This window comes from Nannochloropsis gaditana, assembly GCF_000240725.1.
Source record: "Nannochloropsis gaditana CCMP526 unplaced genomic scaffold scaffold065, whole genome shotgun sequence".
NCBI classification, from domain to species: Eukaryota; class Eustigmatophyceae; order Eustigmatales; family Monodopsidaceae; genus Microchloropsis; species Microchloropsis gaditana.
In genome coordinates this window covers 33017-53771 of record NW_005803888.1, presented here as the reverse complement: position 1 = coordinate 53771, position 20755 = coordinate 33017, and the positions used below count along the sequence as shown (strand labels likewise).

Genomic DNA, 20755 nt, shown 5'->3' with positions numbered 1-20755 from the left:
TGATGCCGGTGGCTTCATGCCCTTGAAAGGCAATGTGCGTGCCTGGTCACCTGATGCATGCCGCGTGAGAAGGGCACACGTACGTTGGGGCTGAAATGAGTGATTTTGAGCCCTCAATGATATATTTGGACTGAAATCTTCCAAGACGGTAAGTATTTGTTCTCCCAGGACAGGAATGAGGCATTTATTATCGACATACGAAATACAGCAAACGAGACTCTTCGATAAACAGATAACAGTATTGAAAATGGAATTAAATGCTTACTTTGGCTGGAAACCAAAGCGGTCGTACACTTTTGCATGAAAACAATTCTACAACGTAGGCTGTGCAACTTTGCCACGTGATGTTTTCCTTGGTGCCTTATGTGATAGTGAGCGTGGGAGCGACTAGTGCAAGAAAAGGATTCATGGAGGAGAAGATGATGGAATGAGGTCAAAACGAGGTGTGATCAACCAAGGTAGGAGACGAAGGCCCTATGTACGGTGCCTATCCAAATGGGCCCTTAAGAAGCAAGAGGGTGCAAAGTCAAATATGTTCGGAACAACAAGCTGCTGTGTACAACCAGGTGTCCCTCTGCATGTGAGCGTTTCAGCCCAACAAACAAACACTTTAATGTAATGTGCGCCTTCAAAGCTACGCATCAGCACTATCAAATCCGCTCTTGAAATTAAGATTTATGACAGCTATTATTCATGACTCATGACCTTGGGGAATTTCATGATAAAAGAGTCAAAAGAGTGGACTTGTTTTAGTCGTAGAATAAAAATGCAAATTGCATGACGTGAGCTTCGGTCGGTCGACTGAAAATCTCTTCTTGTCAAGCATTTCCCTTTTAACTTCAAAGCGGAAATAAATGGGCTTGATAAAGCTATGAAAGACTCGAGCCCAACCAAAAAGTGTTACCAATGCACCTTCTAGAAGCACGGTTGACTTTCCTGGACTTTTACAAGTGAATGGTACCCTTGGTAGTCATCACATGTAAAGAGACAAGCGCCGCGTCCAAAAAATAAAAGCACTCGGTGCGGAAGTTCTCGACTGTCCCATTCACTTTTTTGCGGCGCCGGTGAAAATCAATCCGCAAACGTCTGGTATACGTGGAGAAAACTATTGTATGATGCTTTGTGTGGTATAACTTTACTTTTGCTTCGTCTTGTTATCGACGCTTCTTTCCACAAGCTCACATGTTACCGTGTACCTTACCTCCATTCGTCAGAGATCGGTAGTGCCTGTGAAATGTTCAATTTGGACTCATTCCATTTAACTCAAAAACTTCCATGAGAGGTTACTTTCATCAACATAACGGTGTGAGCGGGGCTTGCTAGGGCTGGCTTTGCGTCTCAGAAGTCAATGAGGGCTCTCTCAGAGGCTCGTCTCTCCCCGAGCGAGGCCCTATTATTTATCCCGGCAATGTATCATTACAAGACGTTTTCAATACGCAACATAGACCAGAGTCTTATATTTTTTCCTTACAACCGTTATATCCGTACGTGTTCGTGCTGCTAGGCCCCCTCGCCAGATTTTTTGGGGCGACAAGCGGGCATTTGACGCCTTCGTCTTCCTAGTGCATCAACTTCCCCTAAGGGCCACACTTCAAAATCTTGCTGAGGCTATTCCGAGCATCGCATTTCGCACACGCAGGCGTCGAACGCATGGCTACACCGAGGCAACTAGGATTTTCCACACCACAAAGAGCAGCAACGTCAGACGCGGATGTCTCCCATGATAAAAAAACTGATGTCGCGTTCGTGCTGCGAACTGAAGCCCCAGCAGCAGGAACGGCAGATAGATCTGTCTCCCCTACGCCCGACGCCCTACTTCCTCCCATGACTTCTATGCCTTCACGTATCAGCACTGCCCTTTTAAGCACCCCTGTGAAATTACCGCACACCCAGAGTTGCGGCACCGGGGAGGAAGGAGGTGGGTTCAGCACCCCCGACGCTCCTACAGCGGGCGCACGTCACAGTACCGGCTCCTCCCTCCTCCTGCACCACCACCGGCGTCGCAACCTCACCCCACAGGACGGCACTGATCACGACGATAGCCTAGAGAGCCATGCTCAGCACCAAACAGAAGGGCATGATCCCGACCTCGACTGTCCCATCTGCATGTCCCCTTTGGCCCTGCGCTCCGTGTACAAGACGCGCTGCTCCCACCACTTCCACAAATCCTGCCTGGTCGAAAGTCGGGCCGCGCACAACATTGGATGTCCTTATTGTCGGGGACACATCACGCCTGGGTTGACCCCTTTTGACGCCTGCGCGGGCCGCGTGGGCAATGACAGGGACCAGATTGTCAATCGGGCCAGGGCAGCGCGACAGGCAGTACTGGCGCGGATTCAGCAACGCCAAGGCGAAAGGCGGGGCAGGGGAGGAGTGAGTGATAGGCGATGGACCTTGTCAGTGCTGAGAGAGGGAGACGGGTCGGACGTGGGGGCCCTTGGAGGCTTGAACGAGGCGTTTGAGCGGGTGGCGGCTATTTCGGGGGAGAGGGAACCACGCCGCGTTGTCATGGCCGGCTCGACGGAGGATCTGGGCCACCGCATCGATCACGACGATGATTTGCCATGATGGATGACGGGTCACAAGAAGATGAGGGACGGAAACGTTCAAAAAGGAAACAAAAGGAAGCGCGACGAAGGCCTAAGAAAGACATGCGTTTGCGGTGCGACACCGTCACAAGAAAGGAATGCCTCAGTTAAGGCTGACCCATCAAAAAGCTTATATGATTGTTTTTCTCTGCATTTACCTTTTCAGTCGTCTCTGAATTTCAAAAAATATAGTCGACATCCCGTAGCCGCCTCTCGGTATGGCCAAGTTACGTGCGCATTACCCTCCAGGCCTCTCTTCGATTATTTTCCATCCTCTTGAAGGACTCAAGCGTCCTGACTCAATCGAGACCTTTACTTCGTTCTCTAGCGTGGACCTCTGCAGAGGAGGCCGTCGAAGCGAGGTCTGCGAGTGTGGCCAAGGGCGACGACGAGGATGTGGGATGCCCTCTCCCCCCCTCTTCGCTTGAAGCCCCTCCGTTCTCCCTTGTGTGCTTCTGCTTTCCGCCATCCATCAAAAGAGAGAGGACAAAGCAGTCTGGGGGCTCGATTCGCTTGTAATAGTTTTGGATTCTGCTCTGTGTCTCAAATCCGAACTTGGAGTAGAAATGAATTGCGTCCGCGTTGCTGGTTTGCACGTGGAGATAGATCTCTCGGATTCTGTTAGCGTGAGGAGGCCTTCTAGTAGCCTGCAAAACAGAGGTGAGCAGCAGAGAGCCGATCCCTCGTCCGCGATGTGCAGCTTGTACGCCCAGAGTCATAATGTACAGTTTAAACTGCTTGTCACTCGGTGTGCTTGGGATGTCGACGACTTGCCTGCCATGAATGTCATCTGCCGCCAAAATGTTTTCGGTGCTCAGGGAATTATCCTTGGTGTCACTTTCTTTCGAATGTTCTCGCACATCCTGCGGCCGATCCTTTTGTAATGACGACACCAGACTCCTGGTGCGATGGTCGCTCTGGCCCTCGACACTTTCGATGCCCTCCTCTAGGCGACAACAGATTGCTCCCACCACCTCATTTTGAATGCATGCATACTTTGTAAAATCTGGGAGGGTCGTCAAAACCTCAGCGTAAAATTTATCGTTGTAACGCACGGGAAAGGTCGTGTCGTTTAAGAGCCTTAGTTCCGTTAAATTGGCAGCGTTAATACTGGTGAATGTAATGTGCATTGCTTTGCTGCCCTATCAAACAACTTCAACTAGCAAGAAGGCTGGCGACCGACTAGAATGATGATAGGTGAAAGCAGCATTTAAGAAGTCTTCTTCTGATCGTGCCTGCAAATTGTATGGGGTGGGGAGGTAAAGGTAAGGGGGCTGTAGAATTTGCCATGCACAAATTAAAACAAGTACGCCATCCGTGGCGTCAAAGGTTCTATATCCTACCAAAGTTGTACGCTCGAGCTGACAACCCTAATGTTCTCAGTAGAAATGACAACGGAGCTCGATAACAAGCATGCCGGCCACGGCGAGGCCCCGGGCCTCGCCCTTTCCTCGCCCGGGGGCTCAATTGAAGCCGCCCAGTGGATGGGTGTCATTCACAAGACTACAAGCACCCAACCAACATCATTCCCATATCTTTGAACAGTTTGAAGAATGTCTCGGCAATTTCGGGCAGCGCTATTCGTCCTCTTGTTGGTGTCTAGCCTTCTGACGTTCGTGTCAGCAACACCATCCTCATCACGCAGCGCCGGCAACGGCAACTCCCCCCGGCTCCAAAAAGATAGCTACATAATTAAAAAGTCTCGTGATGGCGCTTCCAGCACATTGCCTCGCCGCAAGTCCCGTGCATTGTTCGCAGGAATCCGAGGCGGGGGTGTTGGCGGCTCCCAGCCTCCTGCTCCTGTCGCACCTCCCCCCGGCACCAGCTCTTCAGTCGCCTCAATGGTCAACCTTGCCAAAAACATCATCGGTGGCGGCATGCTTGCTCTACCTGCAGGATTGGCCGCAGGGGCTGGGACAGGATACATCCCTGCCTATTTATTGCTCGCCTTCTCAGCCGTCAGCTCGGCGTATACCTTTGTGTTGGTGGGGCGGTCGGTCGAAGCCACGCGTTCCCGTTCTTTCAAAGAGGCCTGGTCACGCACGGTGGGGCCCGCACACGCTTGGGTGGTGGACTATGCTATTACGGCCTTGGCGTTTGCGGTCTGCATTGTGTACGCTTGCTTTGTGGGCGACACTTTCACGTCTCTTTTGAAAGGTGCCGGGCTGCCGGCATGGCTGTCTTCCCGGGAAGCCAGCATTCTCGCAGTCACCATCACGGTGCTGTTCCCGCTCACGTTGCTTAAGGACTTGAGTGCCTTGCAGTATTCCTCCTATGTCGGGATCGCCGCGGTCATCTACACGGTCCTTTTCATGGCCTGGCGCTTTTGGGACGGGAGCTACGCCAAGGGCGGTGCTTTCTTTGCCGCTATCGCGCCGGAACTCCGTCCCCGTCCCGCCCATTTTGGTCCCTGGAAGATGTCCGTGGGCACGGCGATCCTCTTTAGCATGTTTTCCACCTCCTACATGGCGCACACGAACGCGGTCAAGTTCTATAACGAGCTCGAGGGCCGCAGCGTCCGTCGGTTTTGGCAGGTGGTGGCGGGGGCGATGGGGTCCGCCACCGTCATCTACCTGGCCGCGATGACGCTCGGCTTCGAAACCTTTGGCTTGGCTTCGCAGGGTCTGGTCCTGAACAACTACCACGTCTCCCAAGACGTGTTGGCCACCATGGGCCGGATCGCGACTGCCGTCTCGATCATCGGGGCACATCCCCTGCTCTTTAGCGGCTTGCGCGACTCTTTTTTGAGCATCTTGCCCCCCAATGTGGTCTCTCGGCCCTCGACCTGGTTGTTGTCCACGATTGTCCTCTTAGGCGGGGCTACATGCATCTCGTTGCTCTGCAATGACGTGGGTCTCCTCGTCAGCTTGGTGGGGTCCTCCTTGGGCGCGGCCATCGTCTACGTCTTCCCGCCTTTCATGTACCTTCACCTTCTAAGGCGGCGCAAGGACATTCATACCTCAAGAGGGGAAATCCTTCTGCTGCACGCCACAATCCTCTTCGGTGTAGTGAGCGGTTGCTTCGGGACATGGGTGGCTCTTACAGGCGGTGGGGGAGGGAAGTAAACGGAACAAGTTTGTGGAAGCTGGTTTTTAGGTGAGGGAAGGGACACGACCACATGACAGTGAGCGATGGAGCCTATGAAAATTAGAAGCCAGGTCAGAGATCAAGAAAAAGATATTTCGAAAATAGCACGCACCAAAAACTGCGGCTTAAAATACACCACATTCAAGGTGATAAAATCTAAAATCAAGTAGTATCGCTCAGCAAATTGACAGCAAGTCTTTGCAGCACTGTTTAAAAGGATACATAGTTTGATTAATTTCTTTATAAAAGGAAACTACAGAGCAATTTCCCGAATTTTTAGCGTATATTCGCGCATGATGAGGAAACCCTTCCTTGAACGTTTTAAGACTGGAACGCACGATGATGTGCTGCAAATTAATCAAAATGGCAGGTCAGCAATGCGTTTCACAGGAAACGTTGCCGGCAAGCCATGTGCTACCAGCTTTAGACTTCCCGAGATGAGGGTCTTGTCATCTGTGCTCGTGGTGCCACAAACGCTATGATGCTTCACGAGAGAGAAAAGATACCCGGTTGTGGACGGTCGCGCACATACATATCATCTCCAATCTGGAGTGCAGTGCCCACCCTCAATGTGCTCAGTATGCCCGTGCAATGCAGACACATTTTTCTTGAGCACAACTTTTTCTTGAGCCTTTTTCCATGATACCTTACGGTCGGTTGCCTGACCGGATATAAGCTCGAAAACAAAGAGTGAAAAAAGGTCGCATGACTGCTAGACACAAAGCAATTGGAATGCAGAGCTTGTTGAACACTCTAACGTCCCATCTCACATATTACTTTAGAGATAGAAGGAGCCTTAGATACTTTTTTAAGATCTTCTTCTCTTATCAGTCATTGGCACAAGCGAGTTCCTATTTTGAGGGAGGAGTTTCATGGCGAAGTCCACCCAGCGTGTCAGGGTTATACAGTAGTAGCATCATCTACACGCAGTCCGCACTTTTCGCAGTCGCCTGTCCAGACTAAAGATGCCACACAGTATTGTCGCTGCATCACCAAGCGGTTTTAATCTGATTGTACGACCAAGAACATCGAGAAGAAGAAAAGCGGTTCCACTATAATATGACAGAGAGTAGGATCATCAGCCCGGTGGACCTTGCCAGCCTTCCCCCTAAAACAAGCGAAGTAAAAATCATTGGCGCGAGGATCCCAATAATGGCAGCATCCGTGACAGCAGTCCATCGCGCCCCTACACCATACGAAGCCAATAATCACGCGCGCAGATGCCGTTCTCGAAGCGAGGGTTCCCCCATCACGCGCTCTGGGGTTGCTCCCCGCAGCGATCACCAACCCAGAGCCGATAACGGTTCCACTAGCAGCAGTATGATGTCTAGCCTGTTTGCCCCTCCGGCCTCCCTCGAAACGGCTCCGCATTTCGAGCGGGAGGTGGAAGAGGGCAACATCGAGCACAAGCTTCACCTCTGTCGGCCCTCGGAAGAGCGGCTCTTGCACTTGACCACACAATTGAACTGGCGACTCAACGAAAGTCCTCAAGGCGATGCCTTCTATTTGATTGGTGTTAGGGACGACGGGTTCCCCGAAGGCCTCCCTGACGTGGAGCTGCGCGCCTCCATTGAGACCCTGCGGGTCATGGCCGGAGGGGTGCGAGCCCGTCTGGTGCAGATCCGAGCTTTTCGCGGGGTGACGGGTGGAAGGATCGCCCACGTTCGACTTCAGCGAACAGAATTTTCTTCCTGGGGCCTGACGAGGGCGCATGAGCGGGTCCGGGTGGCGGTTCTCGGCGGGGAGGAGGGGGGAAAGAGCACCTTGGTGGGGGTGCTGACGACGGGCAAGCTGGACAACGGGCAGGGCTTGGCGCGCATGCAGGTCTTCCGCCACAACCACGAGGTAGAGAACGGGAGGACCTCGAGCGTGTCGCAGCACATCCTCGGCTTCCGGAAGGACGGCTCTGTTGCCAATTACAAGGACTGCATGCCCCCTCCTGAGTCGTCCCTCCAGGCCACGACGCGTGTCGGCGGCGCCCGCGGCCATCGGTCTCGGAGCCTCAGCTCGGAGGACGACAGCGATTTCCCTGCGCCTCCCTCTTTCGGGACCTCCCTCCCTTCCTCCCTTTCGGCCCCTTCCGGGGCCCCCAGCGTCCTAAGCCCGGAGGAAATCCAGCGGGAGAGCAGCCACGTCCTCTCCTTCATCGATCTGGCCGGCCACGCCAAGTACCTCAAGACCACGTTCTCCGGCATCACAGGCCTATCCCCCGATCATGCCATGGTCACGCTCCCTGCCTCGGCGGCGTGGGCTGGGGAAGGGGGCCAGGGAGGGGAGGAGGTTGGCTGGGAGGACGGAGACGGGAAAGGGGGGGGGTCGGCCCATGCCCCAGCCTCCCAGGAGGGCCCCGACGGGAGCAGAGAGCAAGAGAGGACAAGGGAAGAGGAAAGGATGCCGAAGGAGGCCTGTCGGCGGGACGGGCACTCCCGCCAGGCTCCATCCGGGGTCGTCCACGGGGACGCGATGGACCTTGGCCCCATGATGGACAGGGAGGACCCTGAGTCTCAATGTCGCCAAAGCTGGAGCGCAGGAAACGAGGTCAAGGTGGAAAGGGGAAATGCTGCGTCGAATTCGTCGAGAAGGAGCCGAGTCTCGGACGGCATGCAGGATGAAGGGGGGGCGTGCCTGGCAGGGAGGGAGGACGATCCTGCCCGATGCCGCGGCCTGTCTCGAGACGAGGGGAGCTCCGAGAAGGACAGAGACGCCTTGGCCTACTTGGAGCTCGCGCTCTCGCTCCGGACACCGCTCTTTGTCGTCTTGACTAAAGCCGATCTGGCCTCCGAGGCGCAGCTTAGACACACCATGGGCATGCTGCAAGCCGCTTTTCGCGCGCACCGAGGGCGTCGAAAAGGTCGAGAGGGAGTCGTCAACTCACCCACAGCATCACCCGCGTCCTCGCCTCCTCTTTCGACGAAGGCGGGCCCAGAAACGCCCGGCTGGACAGGCCGGGGCGTCGGGGGCGGGGGCGCTCCAAGGGGGGCAGGGGAGGGTCTGCAAGAAAAGGGAGACGGTTCTTTGTCGGATGGGGAGGGAGTGAGCTCCTGGGACAAGGAGGGAGAGTCATGCTGGCTAGTACGGGGGGAGGCCGACTTGGAACGAGCCATTCGAACCTACGCGTCGGGGTACTCCTCCCCTCCCCCCGGAGCGGCCGCCTCGAGGGTCGCGAGACATTCGGGGGCCCGGGCAACCGAGCCAGAGCCCGGGGAGGCAGAAGGTGTTAAAAAGGACAGTGACCATACAGGAGCGCGGAGAGCGGGGGAGGGAGGCCGGGCCAGGCTCGCGCCCTGTCTCCCCGTCTTCCTTGTCTCGAGCGTCACGGGTCAGGGGCTCGACCTCCTCCGCCGCTTCCTCCGCGCGCTGCCCCGGTCCCCCACCTGGGCGGAGGCGCGACAGGATCGGATCGCGGAGGTGCACATTGACGCCTCCCTGGATGTGGAGGGCGTGGGCTGCGTGCTAGCGGGGGCCATCGACCGAGGAAGGGTCTCAGTGGGAGACCGCATGCTCCTGGGCCCTCTCCGGGAATCCGGTGCCTTCGAGATGGTGGTCGTCAGGAGTCTGCATCTCCATAAGGTGCCAGTGCGGTCGGTGGGGGCGGGTCAATGCGTCACTTTGACGTTCGCGCCTGAGGCGGAGGAAGCGATCTGCCTCGAGGGGCTACTGTGCCCAGAGAGCCCAAATGAAGGCCCCCCTTGCTCTCCCTTGCAAGGTGGTCAAGGAGTGCAAATTTGCGAGAATGCGAAGATTAATCATGGAAGAGATGTGGCAGAGGGGAGCGTCGACGAGAGGCTGTTTACGTCAGGTGTACCGCGGGCGCTTACTACCAAAACCTACAAAGGCATCGTGCTTGTCTCCCCTGCCGCCTGCCCCGTAGCCGCCTTAGAGTTCGAGGCAGAGATTGTAGTGCTAAGCGACACCCATGGGCCGCTATCCTGTAATCTTGAACCCTCCCTTCACATCCATAAGACACGCCAAACAGCCAAGCTTCTGAGCATTGACCAAGGGCGACGTTCATCGGCGGGTAAAGGAGAGACAGTGCACTGTCGTTTTCGGTTCTTGTTCCATGCTGAGTATGTTCGTGTGGGGATGATGATAGTGGTGAGGATTGGACGTACAGTAGCGGTAGGCTGGGTGGTGCAGCGTTGCTAATGTGGACAAGCAGACTTTTGCTCGAAAAAGGGGGCAGGAGGTTAAACTTCTGGGTATGTACAGCTTTGGCGATGTGAACTAAAGAGTCGAGAAATGAAGACTTTTAACTTTATCATGACGAGGACCTAGAAAAAGAAAAGTGTAGAAAGCAAGTATAAAAAGTGGAAGGGATATGGTGCCAAAACCATTTATGCGAACATGGCACTCTTCAGGGACCATGGTGTACGTTCCTTTATAGCGTTTCCTCGTGACCAAGGATGTTCTTGTTCTTTGCGGGCTGCTTCACCTGCCATTCCTCCACGATTTCGTAATTAGTATATCAGATCATATAGGCTATACACCTTGTAGGTGTAGAGGGCTTATAAAATGTTCGAATCTGACCATAAGTGCCGTCAGATTTCGTCTTTCCTCAAGTATTGTTCCTCCTCCCTTAGCTCTTGTCGCGCCTAGTGAGCATGACAGGTCATGCCCAGGACCATCACCACCAGGATGGGCATCGTGACCCCCCAAACTTCCCAATACAAGAAGGCAGGGCCATCTGGGGGTTCTTACTAGCTTTTTTGGCTTATTGGCTCTCTCATAGATTCGTGTACGTGGAGAACGATCCTGGAGCTTTAGCACGAGCAAGTGCCCGGGGAGAGCGTGTGGAATGGTCCTCTTTCGACAAGTTTTACAAGCAAGCTCCTACTCTCTTTTTGCAACCGTCAAATCACGAGGAACTCATTGGTATACTCCGAGAAGCCGCTGCCAGCAACCAGACAGTCAAAGTGGTTGGGTCCGGACACTCCTGGACTCCTATCGGCCTCACGGACGGGGTCATGCTTAATCTTGATAAATTCAATAAAGTCCTTTCAATCGACGCCTCTGCCAAAACAGTGACTGTGCAAGCCGGGATTCGCATTCGAGACTTGAGCGCGGCCCTTGCTGCACACGATCCCCCACTAGCGCTCCGAAACACGGGTGTCCTCGACCGTCAGTCATTAGCAGGAGCTTTGGCCACAGGAACGCATGGCACCGGGATCAGATATAAGATTATGTCCGCAGATGTAGTGGCTCTAGAGCTCGTCACGGCCGGGGGAAACGTGCTGCGGGGGAGCCGGAGGGATCCGGACCCGGCAATGCGCGATATGTTTGAGGCAGCGGTACTGCATTTGGGCGCCTTAGGCGTGCTCACAGAAGTGAGCATGGAAGTGGTTGAGGCATTTTCCGTCATCAAACGCAATCGCTTGTTGCCTCTCAACACGGTGCTTAGCACACTACCAGCATTGGCTGCGGGTGTGGATCACTTGTTGGTGTGGTTCATTCCCTACACGGGGAGGGCGCAGCTCATGGAGAGCCTTCGGATTCCGCCCACCAAGGTGCCTCCCACGCACGACTGGGGCGATAGCCGCAAGCACTGCCAGAATTTCGGCTCCACGAGCGGTGATGAGGCCAGCGCCGCGCAGAGTGGATCTTTAATGCTGTCTCTTACTTATAACAAAGTCGTCGCCAGCCTCAGGTCCTTCTCAGCATCCCTCCTCCTGGCCTCTCGGCCCTGGCTAGGTGTTCTTCAGCTGCGCCTTCTGAGTGCGGCAGGCTCTTTCTCTAGCCTCTTTCCTGTTACGTACGTCCCCTTCTGGAACCGGCAGGTCGTCGCCCCCGCCCTCCATCTCTTCGCGTGGGGGGAGTCGTTCTATCCCCACGGCCACCGCGGCATCGTCCTAGACGACCACCCGGACTGCTACAGGGAGGCCGAGTGGTTCCTGCCCTTGGAGAGCTTCAACGCAGCCATGACAGCATTCCTTACTTTCTTGGACTCGCGCCGAGGGAAAATTGGCGCGAATTTCGTCGTGCAAATCCGCGTGACCCATGCCGACGATCTCTGGTTGAGTCCATTTCGTAGGGAACAGGGGCCGCAAAACAACAGCCACGACAATACTGGGCAAGACAAGACGATGTCGGATAGCATCTCGTGGTTTGTCTCCGTTGCCACGCTCGTGAAAGGCTTCGACAGTGATCCTTATCTCAGGGCGGCAGAGAGGGAAGTGTGGATCCCCAACGGGGGGAGGCCGCATTGGGGTAAACTGCACTACTTGGCTTACCATGAACTGAGTGCCCTGTACGGCGAACCTTTCGAGAAATATCTGAGGGTACGACGCCGACTGGACCCTCAAGACATGTTCATGAATTCACACCTGCGCGAGCTCTTTTTTGAACGCGCGGTTCGATGATGCCCGAATCATAAAAGGGAAGGGCAGGCTTTGTCAAGGCAAAACAAAACTGGAATAAGTATCTTTAAGAAATTTACGACGAACTCTTTCTTCCGTTTCTTTCGCACCGTAAAATTATCTGTCTGAACATACACGAATTCTGAGAGGTCCGCGAGTAGAAACAACGGCCGAGCCCTGTTTTCCAGTTTGGGCTATACCCAAAGCAAAGGCACACGTTTCGCCGTTGCACGCGTTGAGGCTCGAGCCAACACCTCACTAGTCTCACAATCGCATTCATTCATCGAATAACTTGTTTCAACGCTGCCTACATCCACCTTTCCCAGGAAAAAAATCTCCCGCCTCCCTCTCTCCCCGCGGCTTTCCGTTTTGTTGTCCCATCTACCCATAGCATCGGATAGGATCAGTGCACCCTTTTGCCGCCGACTGCCCTGCTGAAAATCGCCCACCTTTCTCCAAGTACTTCTGATGGTATTCCTCTGCAGGCCAATACACAGTGGCGGGGAGGCACTCTGTAACGATCGGCTTGCTAAATTGCGCCTGGGCTTCTTCGAGAACTTTCTTTGCCACCTTCTCCTGCCCTTCGTTGTGGTAATAGATGCCGTGTCGGTATTGTGTCCCTGTAAAAGTACAGATAAAAAATTGAATGATTTGGGTGAAATTTTTGTGAGAATTACGAAACATGGGGTACGCCGGTTGGAAGGAAGACATCGCTCAGCTGCATTAGTCGATCTTATGGAAAACGCACCACGATCGTTCCCTACTTGATTTTTTAAAGTAGGATTGATGCGAGTCAAGAGTAACTTGCACAAATACTCGTATGACACCTCCTTTGGGTCGAAGAAAACTTGCACCGCTTCCGTATGCCCGCTCATGCCAGAGCAGACGTAGTCATACGTTGGCTTTTCATCTTTCCCCTGGGTATAGCCTACTGAGGTGTCTATCACACCCACGACCCGCTGATAAGCTAGCTCGAGACCCCAAAAGCATCCTCCTGCGAAGGTGGCAATCTCGTATCCATCTTTGCTCTTATCCTGGACGACGCCCTTGAGGGCAAGCTCGGCAGCTTCCTTAGCCTCCATTCCAGTCAGGGTGGAATAATCAATGCCGTCGCCCTTCCCAGCAGCATTAAAGATGCTATTCCACAGATAACGCCTCACTCCATCTCGTTTAAGATGGATCGGGCCCGAATTTTTGTTTAAAGTAGGTACCGCGGACGCATAGCTTCCTGCTCCGACAAGCTGGGTCAGAGAGCGCGATACCGGATATTGGAACGCGCGTACACCTTTGGACGCGACGCCTATAACAGTAGCAGAGGCCAGAAGAGAAGTTGCCCTCATTCCTGTGATTTGATCAGGGTGAATTCGAGCTACGTGAGTCAGACCGCACGGGCGGTCAAGGACATTCTGGAGCGGGTTGGAATTTGTCCGATGCGAAAGCGAGGACCAGGAGGTTGATATTTTATCAGAGAGCAGGTGGGAATGCCTACGCGCTGGGCCCTGATTATCGATGCAAAGCAAGAGTCAACAGGTATCTTCATGCAGAACATGCAACATATTTGTTGAGGTAGCTGGAAGCAAATGTTTCAATCCTTCTGCGCGATCGTTGCTGGTTGGGTCAACATGAGAGGGACGCCCCCCGAGTTGATTTATCCAACTTCTAGTCTCGTGTTGTCCGAACAGCCTTCACAGGACTTTATAAAGCGACTTGCCTCATAGTCATTTCTGGTGTGAGCTTTGCACCAGCGATTGATCTATAGTCATTCTCGCAGCAGTTTTTATATACGCTGCTGGTGCTTTTCCATCTCACAGCTCTGCCTGCTCCTTTTACTTAAAACAGTTGAGACGTTGGCCTCCGTGATTTCGCCTCTGAGTACCATGAGACTTGTGCAGCCTTCTTTCTTATCCACGCTGGCATGCAGCGTTGTCCGGCAACTAAAGTCTCGTAATACTTTCGCCACCAGACGCCACTCCAGCAGTAGTTACAGCGGATACAACCCTCTTTTTGATGACGCCCCAGACCGAAGGTAAATCGTCGCCAGCCTGCAGTTCTGTCTCTTTATGTCTTCAAGTATCTGGGCATACTTATATTGCGCATGTAGCTACTCGAGCAGTGCTTTAACGACTGTATCCATCTTGAATTGTCTTTCTTCTTAGGGCGACTTCGAGCCTGAAATGGACCAAATACGGTCCCGACATCCTTCCTTTGTGGGTGGCGGACATGGACTTTCGGGCGCCTCAATGTGTGATCGACGCCATGCATGCCCGGGCTGAGCATGGGGTCTATGGCTATTCGGTGCCCAGAGAGGAGGTGACGCAGGCAGTGATCAAGTACTTGGAAAGAACCGCCCACTACAAGGTTTGTGGACAACGACCTTACTTAGGGCGAAATCATGGGGATGGTTCTTATATGACTTACAGGGACCGAACATTGCCTTTTCCTCCACCCTTCAATCATGTGTTGAAGCACTTTGGGCCCTCTCAAACCCCTCTTCCTCCGTCGGTGGCATCCTAACACAGGTCGAGCCGGAATGGATTGTCTGGAGTCATGGCCTAGTCCCTGCCCTGACAGTGGCTGCGCGGATGGCTGGAGGCGCGGGCGATTCAGTCATGACCAACACCCCCATCTACCCGCCCTTCCTCTGGACGCCGAAAACTGCCGACATGCAAACCCTGCAAGTGCCCTTGAGGTTCGATGAGGACCTCGGGCAGTGGAGAATGGACCTAGCCAAAATGGAGAGTCTGGTCACACCACGGACCAAGATGTTCACGCTGTGCAATCCGCACAACCCAGTGGGGAAGGTTTTCACTGCACAGGTACGAGGCTAGGGGGGATGCCTGTTTTCGCCTTCGTATTCGGCGAAGATATCGACGAAAGGAGGAGGAGCATGCTGTGAAAATAAACGACTTGTTCGCTAGCAAGCGAGTGCTAAGAGTTGTAATGTGTGGGCTTTTCCATTTCCTGGAACGAAACGCGAGTCAATCGTGTCCCCTTTCGAAGGCAATTGGTTTGTCCCTGCGGGCGGTCACCGGGCCTCTCTCCTGGTTGCTCTTTTGATCGACCGGTCCATACATAGAAAGAGTGAGGAGCATGTCAAGAAAAGACTTGCTGTATGCGAGCGAGACCCACATTCCCCCCTTATTGTCCTGAATTCCCCCCTTGTGTGGTTCGCAGGAGCTGGGAGAGCTCGGTGACTTTTGCAAGAGGCACGACCTAGTCTTGCTCTCTGATGAGATCTATCACGACCTGATTTTGGAACCTGATCGTACTCCGCACGTTCCCATTGCCGCCTTGGGCGACGCCGATTTGATGAAACGGACCATAATCCTCCATGCAGCCAGCAAGACCTACAATGTCCCAGGACTATCCTGCGCATATGCCGTAATTCCTGACATAGAGCTGCGGACACGATTTAAACGGGCGGCACGGGGTTTCGTGACAGGTAGGTGCTTTCCGCTCTTACTGATGGTCTGATTAAAGGGCAAATGAGGAGGCACCCTTGGCATGGCAACAAATCTTAAATAAATCTGTCGACCCGCATGCTTTCTGCGGGTACTTCACTTAGACTTCCATGTTCTGCAGTGCACGACCTATGCGTCTAAGGCCTTCCGCTGTGTGTGACCTCACCTCTCTTGTACGCCTCCAGAAATCAATGCCTTCGGATACGAGTCTCTACACGCGTCCTATACCGGTGGAGAAGAGTGGCGGCAAGCCATGCTCTCCTATCTCCGGGGCAATCGCGACTTTTTGGTGCATTTCATTAAAACTCGCATTCCTTTGCTGAGACCTTACTCGAACCACGATGCGACCTATCTATTGTGGGTTGACACGTCGGCATTAGCTCCTTACTTGAGCCAAGGCGTAGAAGCAGCCACGTTCTTATTAGAGAATGCTCAAGTCGCAGTGTCGGATGGGCGGGATTTTGGCGTATTCCATCATGTGAGAATCAATTTTGGCTGTCCAAGGGCGAGGTTACAGATTGGGTTGGAAAACATGGAAAGGGCAATAAATGATGTAGTCGCCGCGGCTGAGAAAAGCCCACGAGCGAAGGATTGAGAGTGGTGGAACGGCTGAAAGGGATTAGTTTGAACTTGACCATGAGAGAAAGAGTAGGAGCCATACACAACCATAGATAGAACCGTCGTCTGAAGCTCAGGGTAAAGTCTATACCAGCGTTGACCTAGGAGGGATTGGTACTCACTCGGTACACATGTTAGGGTTAGAGTCGGGAGCAGCTTCCCTACTCAATTACAAAACGCACATTGACAAAACACCAAGGCGTATTTGGGCTTGCGCATCATTCGCCCTGGCCAGACTCTCGAGTCCTGATTCCTGATTACTTGAATAAGCCTGCCTTGTCTGAAATAAGTTCCGAGTCCGTCCATATTGTCTCAAAGTTCACGCCCCGAACCCTTTTGACTCTCCTTCTGTCCTTCGGGCCTTGTTCCGATGATCTTCATTGAATCATCGGTATTCGGTCGATGTAATAAAAAAAGACATCGAAAAATACCTCTCCAGGCCTGTCACCAATATGACAGGCCTGCTATGGCTCTCTAAAGGGACTATATAGCTAAGCAAAAGCACTGCATTCGCTGACAGTGACGAGACTGAAATGACCACCTCATCCGCCCAAATTAGCTTCCAGCTGACGTCTTCGAAACCCATTTTCCTCTTGCTCTGTCCTTTTCTCTTTCACCTTGATGATCCCCCCTGAACCATCAGCAGTCGAAAGATTATACTATTATATTAATAGGTGAATTTGGAAGAATGCCTCGGAAGGCTTGTCAAGTTGACGGGCCTGACGTGGCTCTCTTTAGCGAATGTACGGCTAAGCGAAAGCACTCCATTCACTGGCAACGAAGAGAAACATTGTGAATTCGCCGCTTTGCAGTGTCTTCGTCACGTTTAAAGGCATTGATCCTGCAATGTTGCCGCCCGTGTTGGCGACAAAATTGACGGGCGTGGACCCTGACTGATATAGGAAGATCATCTCACCTGTATTGGGCGGTGTACTATCCTCGTAGAAAATATTGTCTACGTACACCTGGTATTCGATTGTCGCAAGGGAAGGTGATTGGAATGCGTACACAGATATACACAGCTATGATAGCGAACGCTTCTTTTCTCTTGGACGAAGATGCGTTGCCTTACCTCTGGGATTGCGTTACCTATGTTCGGTAGATTGATCCCCAACGCATATACGCCAGGGCCTGACCCAGTGAGTGTAAGCGAACAGGGATTGATTGGGTCCGTACAGTCCGCTCTGCTCAATGTCGAGAAAGACGAAGGCATGCCAGTCGCTTGCACCGCTAATCCTGTGAAAGCGACGACCCCTGCTGTCAGTTGTGCGGTGCTGTTGGCACCCACTTGCACGCCGTTGGAGAAGACTGTGGTCCCTGTTTGATCGGTGCCGATAGTTGACGTAATCTGCGAAGGCTCGGGCAATCCGCTGTCATATTCCAACACGAGATTGTTCGCTGTGATACTCCCGTTCGCAGCCGTCCCGGGAAGCAGGCGCGTGGCCACCAGATCGCCTGTAACCATGCTGACTGAGGCATCGTTTGAAATGCTGCGCGTGAGACACCACCTTCTCGTCGCTCTCAACGACAGAGATCGCATCGCAGTATTCACCCATATATAGCATGGGAATGACGTGACACGTACCAGATGAAAGCTCTCCTGTGGTGCCATCCGCTGTTATTGTCTCCATCAAATCAGATCGAACTCCGTTCAGTATGACAAGCTGCCCAGTCGTAGTCTCGTTTCCCAGTGTGACGACACCCACCATATCGATCGATGGTGACACGATCTCTATCTCATTGTAGGCCATAATGGTAGTGTTTTGATTGCGGATGTCAAGAATGGTGGATGAAAGACTGGCATTTGACGCTCGCCACGTGATGCTCTCACTGCTCTCCACCAACGTCACGTCCGAGTACTGCGATACGAAGGGAGACGTCAGCGTTGTGGCGTTGCCCACCACCATCTCCAGGGTCTCGTTGCTATCGACGAGAATGTCAACAGACTCGATTGCAAAGGTATCGGTTTCTACCTGTAGCCCGTCAAATATCAGATCACCGCTCACGGATTGCATCGACAGTGTCCCATTGGAGGTGATATCAATATCGCCCCCGGATTTTAGCGACCATTCGTCCGCCACCTGTTCGTAGACATCTGTCTCAGTTTGTAAAACTGACAAAGGTCCTCGTGCGGTCATGGCAAAAGTTGCAGCACCAGTGGAAAGCCTGAGCACTCCGGGTTCTGTGTATATCTGTGCTGAAGCTTCACTTAATGATATGTCACCAGCTCTCATTGCGGTTCCACTCGTCACACTTAGCTGAAATCTGTTGCTGTACGACATGGTAATATCGTCACTCTGGACATCAAAATTATCAGTTGTCGCCATGAAAGGACCTGTTTAGAGTTAGGTAGTAGCCAACTTCCGTTTAGGAGACGCATTATGCGAATCAAAGCATAATGTAACCGGCCGGTAAAGGGATGAGTTACCTGATTGGAGCTCGAAGCCAGTGCCCACCTTGACAGAGTTCGTGACCGACATACCGGCGCCGGTGAAATTAGATGCCACAGCTTCATGGAATACGCATATGCGAATACATATGAATGAGTAGCAGTCAAAAGCCTCATGACTGTCGTCAAGCACATTTCTTACCTCCATTTACTCGTGTTTGTACCAATCGACCTGCCCCCACCGCAACATATGGAGGGCAAGCCTTTTGATCACAACCGCACTTGGCAGCACCGTTGGGAATGATTGAAACAGGTTTCCCGCTTTTACCAGCGTACGGTGTGTTACTCACAGGATTGAGAGATTTCTTCTGACTCAATTTGCACTTGTCAATAATCTTCGGCGTCTTATTCCGGAGGACTTGTTCCATATTAGACGTTTGGGCTTGATCGCGAATTGCTCCCACCAAAGGAATGTAGGACAAGGCCAAGGCCATCAGAAGGCAACACACAGAGGGACTAGACCACATTGGAGCCATAGCTGTCAATTTGTAAATTAGGAAATGAGAGAAGCCCATCGCAACGGCTCCCGACAAGTCGATTAATGCCGTCGTTAAAATTACTATGCATAAAACCTTGTTTCAGAGGACGGAGAAAAGTCGCCCGTGACAGAAGTGATGATTCATACAAATTTAAATGCGTGTAAGATGTGTATGCTTTTCTCTTCCAAGAGACGGGGATGGCCGAAGTTTGAATTGATGATACAGAAGCCCAGCGTACGCCATCTGAGAAACATACATACTAATTCTGCCCTGACAAGGATGGGCGAGTGACTTTTTATCGCTACGATTGGCACTACCAGACAGGAGATAGGCGCAATTGCGATATTTATCCCTCGATTCATGCTAAGCATCTGTTTCAGAGGCATCCTCTGACGAACTTCACTTGACTGAGAACATTCCTCTGAGGAATGCTGAAGTGTTTCTGGTCAATAAAGGCCTCTCGATATCTCACAATTGTTTGTTTGAGGTACATTCTTTCCAATGAGATGTCTTTGCGCCCGTACAAATGAAATATTTCGCCAAAGCGAGCACGAAAGTCAGGTAGCTCTCGACGAATCATGTTCACACAACTCGGCAATTCTCGTTCGTTCGGCGAGAGGGTGGGTCTTACATTTGCGTTTCTTCGATGGACGTACTGTAATGTTCTCGCGGCAAATTTACATCATCTGGGATAATTTTTTGCGATAAGATGCTGCTAGGGCTAGGGCTTGAGTATGTAAGGGTGACTTATGACCTGTAGAGTTCTTCCCCTGTTTTTTGGCGTTACCGTATGAATATATCCGTTTCTTCACGGTTAGCGACTAGCCGTTTCTGCGTACCAGAGATTCACCGACGAAGGTAGATCGAGGTACCAGCTAATGTACTACCCATGCATGACAAAATAAAAAAATTCGCTGGGTGAGGGCAATCGACGTAGCAATTTATCGCTCATATTAATTGATGACTCTAAGCGGAGATGATCGTAGCCATTTCATTTCGTTGAGCACCAAAGCTGCTTTAAACACTGTCATCATCATCGGAGACAACTCCTAGTAGGTCTACAGGTACCTTCTACTGCCCGACGCGTGATAACTATATGGAAACTTGGGTTCGAGTGAAGATATCCTGGGGTCTCGGCGTATCATTTTCAACAGTTAATACTTGCTGAGAGAGATCGTGATCGCACAATGGGATTAAATGAGCACGATCGATGGTTGGTTGATTTTTTTAAACTCTGTTTCAAGAATGCATTGGAGTAGATTCGCCCCCTAAAGGCATGTACACTTGAATGATGAAACTCAATTCAATAGCTCGCCACTAGCAGAATGGCTTGATGGCACACTCATGAAATTATGAACATTGTAACCTGGGGGTTATGTCTTTAAAGGGTTATGACGTGGAGCTGCTCGGTCCTCGTACAGAGTTTTCCAACCAAGGATGCGAATGATATGAGAAGCCTTGCAACATTGAGGGCCTATAATTCATTTAACGCCCGATATCCCAAATTACACGTGACATGCAGGTCTTAATAGGTGAGACCATGCAAACAGAGGCAAATGCCCTTCAAGACACTGGCATGATATTCTCACCATTGCCCAGAATATCAATCCTTTCCTTTTGCCTCCTACTATCAATATTTCCTCGAGGAATGGCTGTGAAACAGCCTGTAGATTTTCCACATGATACCCTGGTGGCCCCTGGATCTCTAAGTGTTGGCTTG

General features: G+C 52.4%; 2 protein-coding genes across 2 annotated transcripts; both read left to right on the top strand.

The window, feature by feature from the left end:
• Positions 1-9145: 9145 nt before the first annotated feature.
• NGA_2019310 (gtp-binding protein 1) lies at positions 9146-9990 on the top strand (the record flags this gene model as incomplete). Its single annotated transcript, XM_005855963.1, has 1 exon — positions 9146-9990. A coding segment is annotated over one exon (676 nt), but the record flags the coding sequence as incomplete, so codon positions are not given.
• A 263-nt stretch (positions 9991-10253) lies between these two features.
• Positions 10254-11268, top strand: NGA_2012110 (oxidoreductase; the record flags this gene model as incomplete). Its single annotated transcript, XM_005855962.1, has 1 exon — positions 10254-11268. A coding segment is annotated over one exon (1015 nt), but the record flags the coding sequence as incomplete, so codon positions are not given.
• Between the last annotated feature and the right edge of the window lie 9487 nt (positions 11269-20755).